The sequence below is a fragment of the Condylura cristata genome, unplaced genomic scaffold (genome assembly GCF_000260355.1).
Source record: "Condylura cristata isolate star-nosed mole 26May11 unplaced genomic scaffold, ConCri1.0 scaffold00081, whole genome shotgun sequence".
Taxonomy (NCBI): Eukaryota; Metazoa; Chordata; class Mammalia; order Eulipotyphla; family Talpidae; genus Condylura; species Condylura cristata.
This window is the reverse complement of record NW_004567182.1, coordinates 146,499-147,586: the sequence shown is the minus strand read 5'-3', so window position 1 is coordinate 147,586 and position 1,088 is coordinate 146,499. Positions and strand designations below refer to the sequence as shown.

The 1,088-nt window shown below is 75.4% G+C and overlaps 1 protein-coding gene across 1 annotated transcript in view; it reads left to right on the top strand.

Annotated features, from left to right (window-relative positions):
* TMCO3 (transmembrane and coiled-coil domains 3) overlaps positions 1-275 on the top strand; it is a 3,412-nt gene extending 3,137 nt beyond the window's left edge. The window contains exon 3 of the mRNA XM_012734869.1: positions 38-275. Within this exon, the coding sequence (XP_012590323.1) occupies positions 38-275 (238 nt within the window). The remainder of the gene's footprint in view (positions 1-37) is intronic.
* The last annotated feature ends 813 nt before the right edge of the window (positions 276-1,088 follow it).

Here is a 1,088-nt window from a genome sequence, read left to right as displayed (position 1 = left end):
GCCCGCGGGCTGTCCGGCCCCTCTGGGGCCTGCGCAGGCGGCAGGCACAGTGGACGGCCCCGGAGGCCCCGCCCCCGCCGCCCGGGTCCTGGACGGGCCTCAGCCGCCCCCTTCGGGCCCCTCCAGGGCTGCCGCAGGGGCCAGCTCGGCTGTCCCTGCAGGTGTACCTCCTGGTGCTGAGCGTGACGACGCTCAGCCTGCTGCTGGCGCCAGTGCTGTGGCGAGTCGCCGTCGGGCGCTGCCTGCCCCGCCAGGAGCGGCGGTCCAGCCTCTGAAGCCTCCCGGGCTGGACGCACTGACAGCTGGCCCGGCTCCGGCCTGGCCGCCCTCCCCTCCGCGACGCTGCCGCCTTCCTGGGGGCGCCCGGCCGGCCGCTGGGGCTCTCAGCTGTTCCGAGCGAATAAAGCGCCTCTCACCGCTGCCCCTGCCGGCCTGTCGTGCCTCTAGCCGCCGCCCGCTGTGGGGGCACTGCTGGACGTGCTTTCCAGCGGCCGCTCCGAGTCGGCCTAGCGTCCGGGTCATCCCCAGGGGTTGTGTCCAGGCAGTTTTCCCGGGAGCGCCGCCCCGGGGTCTCCAGCCAGCGCCCCGATGGACGCGCCGGTGGTTTCTCACCTCGGCAGGTCTGCTGTGGGGCGCGCGGCCACTGGGGGTCCTGGCTGGCCACCGCCTGCCCCCCCACTGTGCGAGGAACCTCTTAGCTCAGCCCGGAGCCCGCGGGAGACGCACAGGGCGCTGGGCCAGCTGCCCCCACCGGGCTTCCCAGCCTGCGCCCCACCAGCCTGCACCCCCACCAGGCTGCGCCCCACCAGCCTGCACCCCCACCAGGCTGTGCCCCACCCAGCCTGAATCCCGACCCAGCCTACGCCCCGCCGGCCTACACTCTGCCAGCCTGCGCCCACCAGCCTGTGCCCACACCAGCCTGCACCCCCACCAGGCTGCGCCCCACCAGCCTGCACCCCCACCAGGCTGCGCCCCACCAGGCTGTGCCCCACCCAGCCTGAATCCCGACCCAGCCTACGCCCCGCCGGCCTACGCTCTGCCAGCCTGCGCCCACCAGCCTGTGCCCACACCCAGCCTGCACCCCCCAG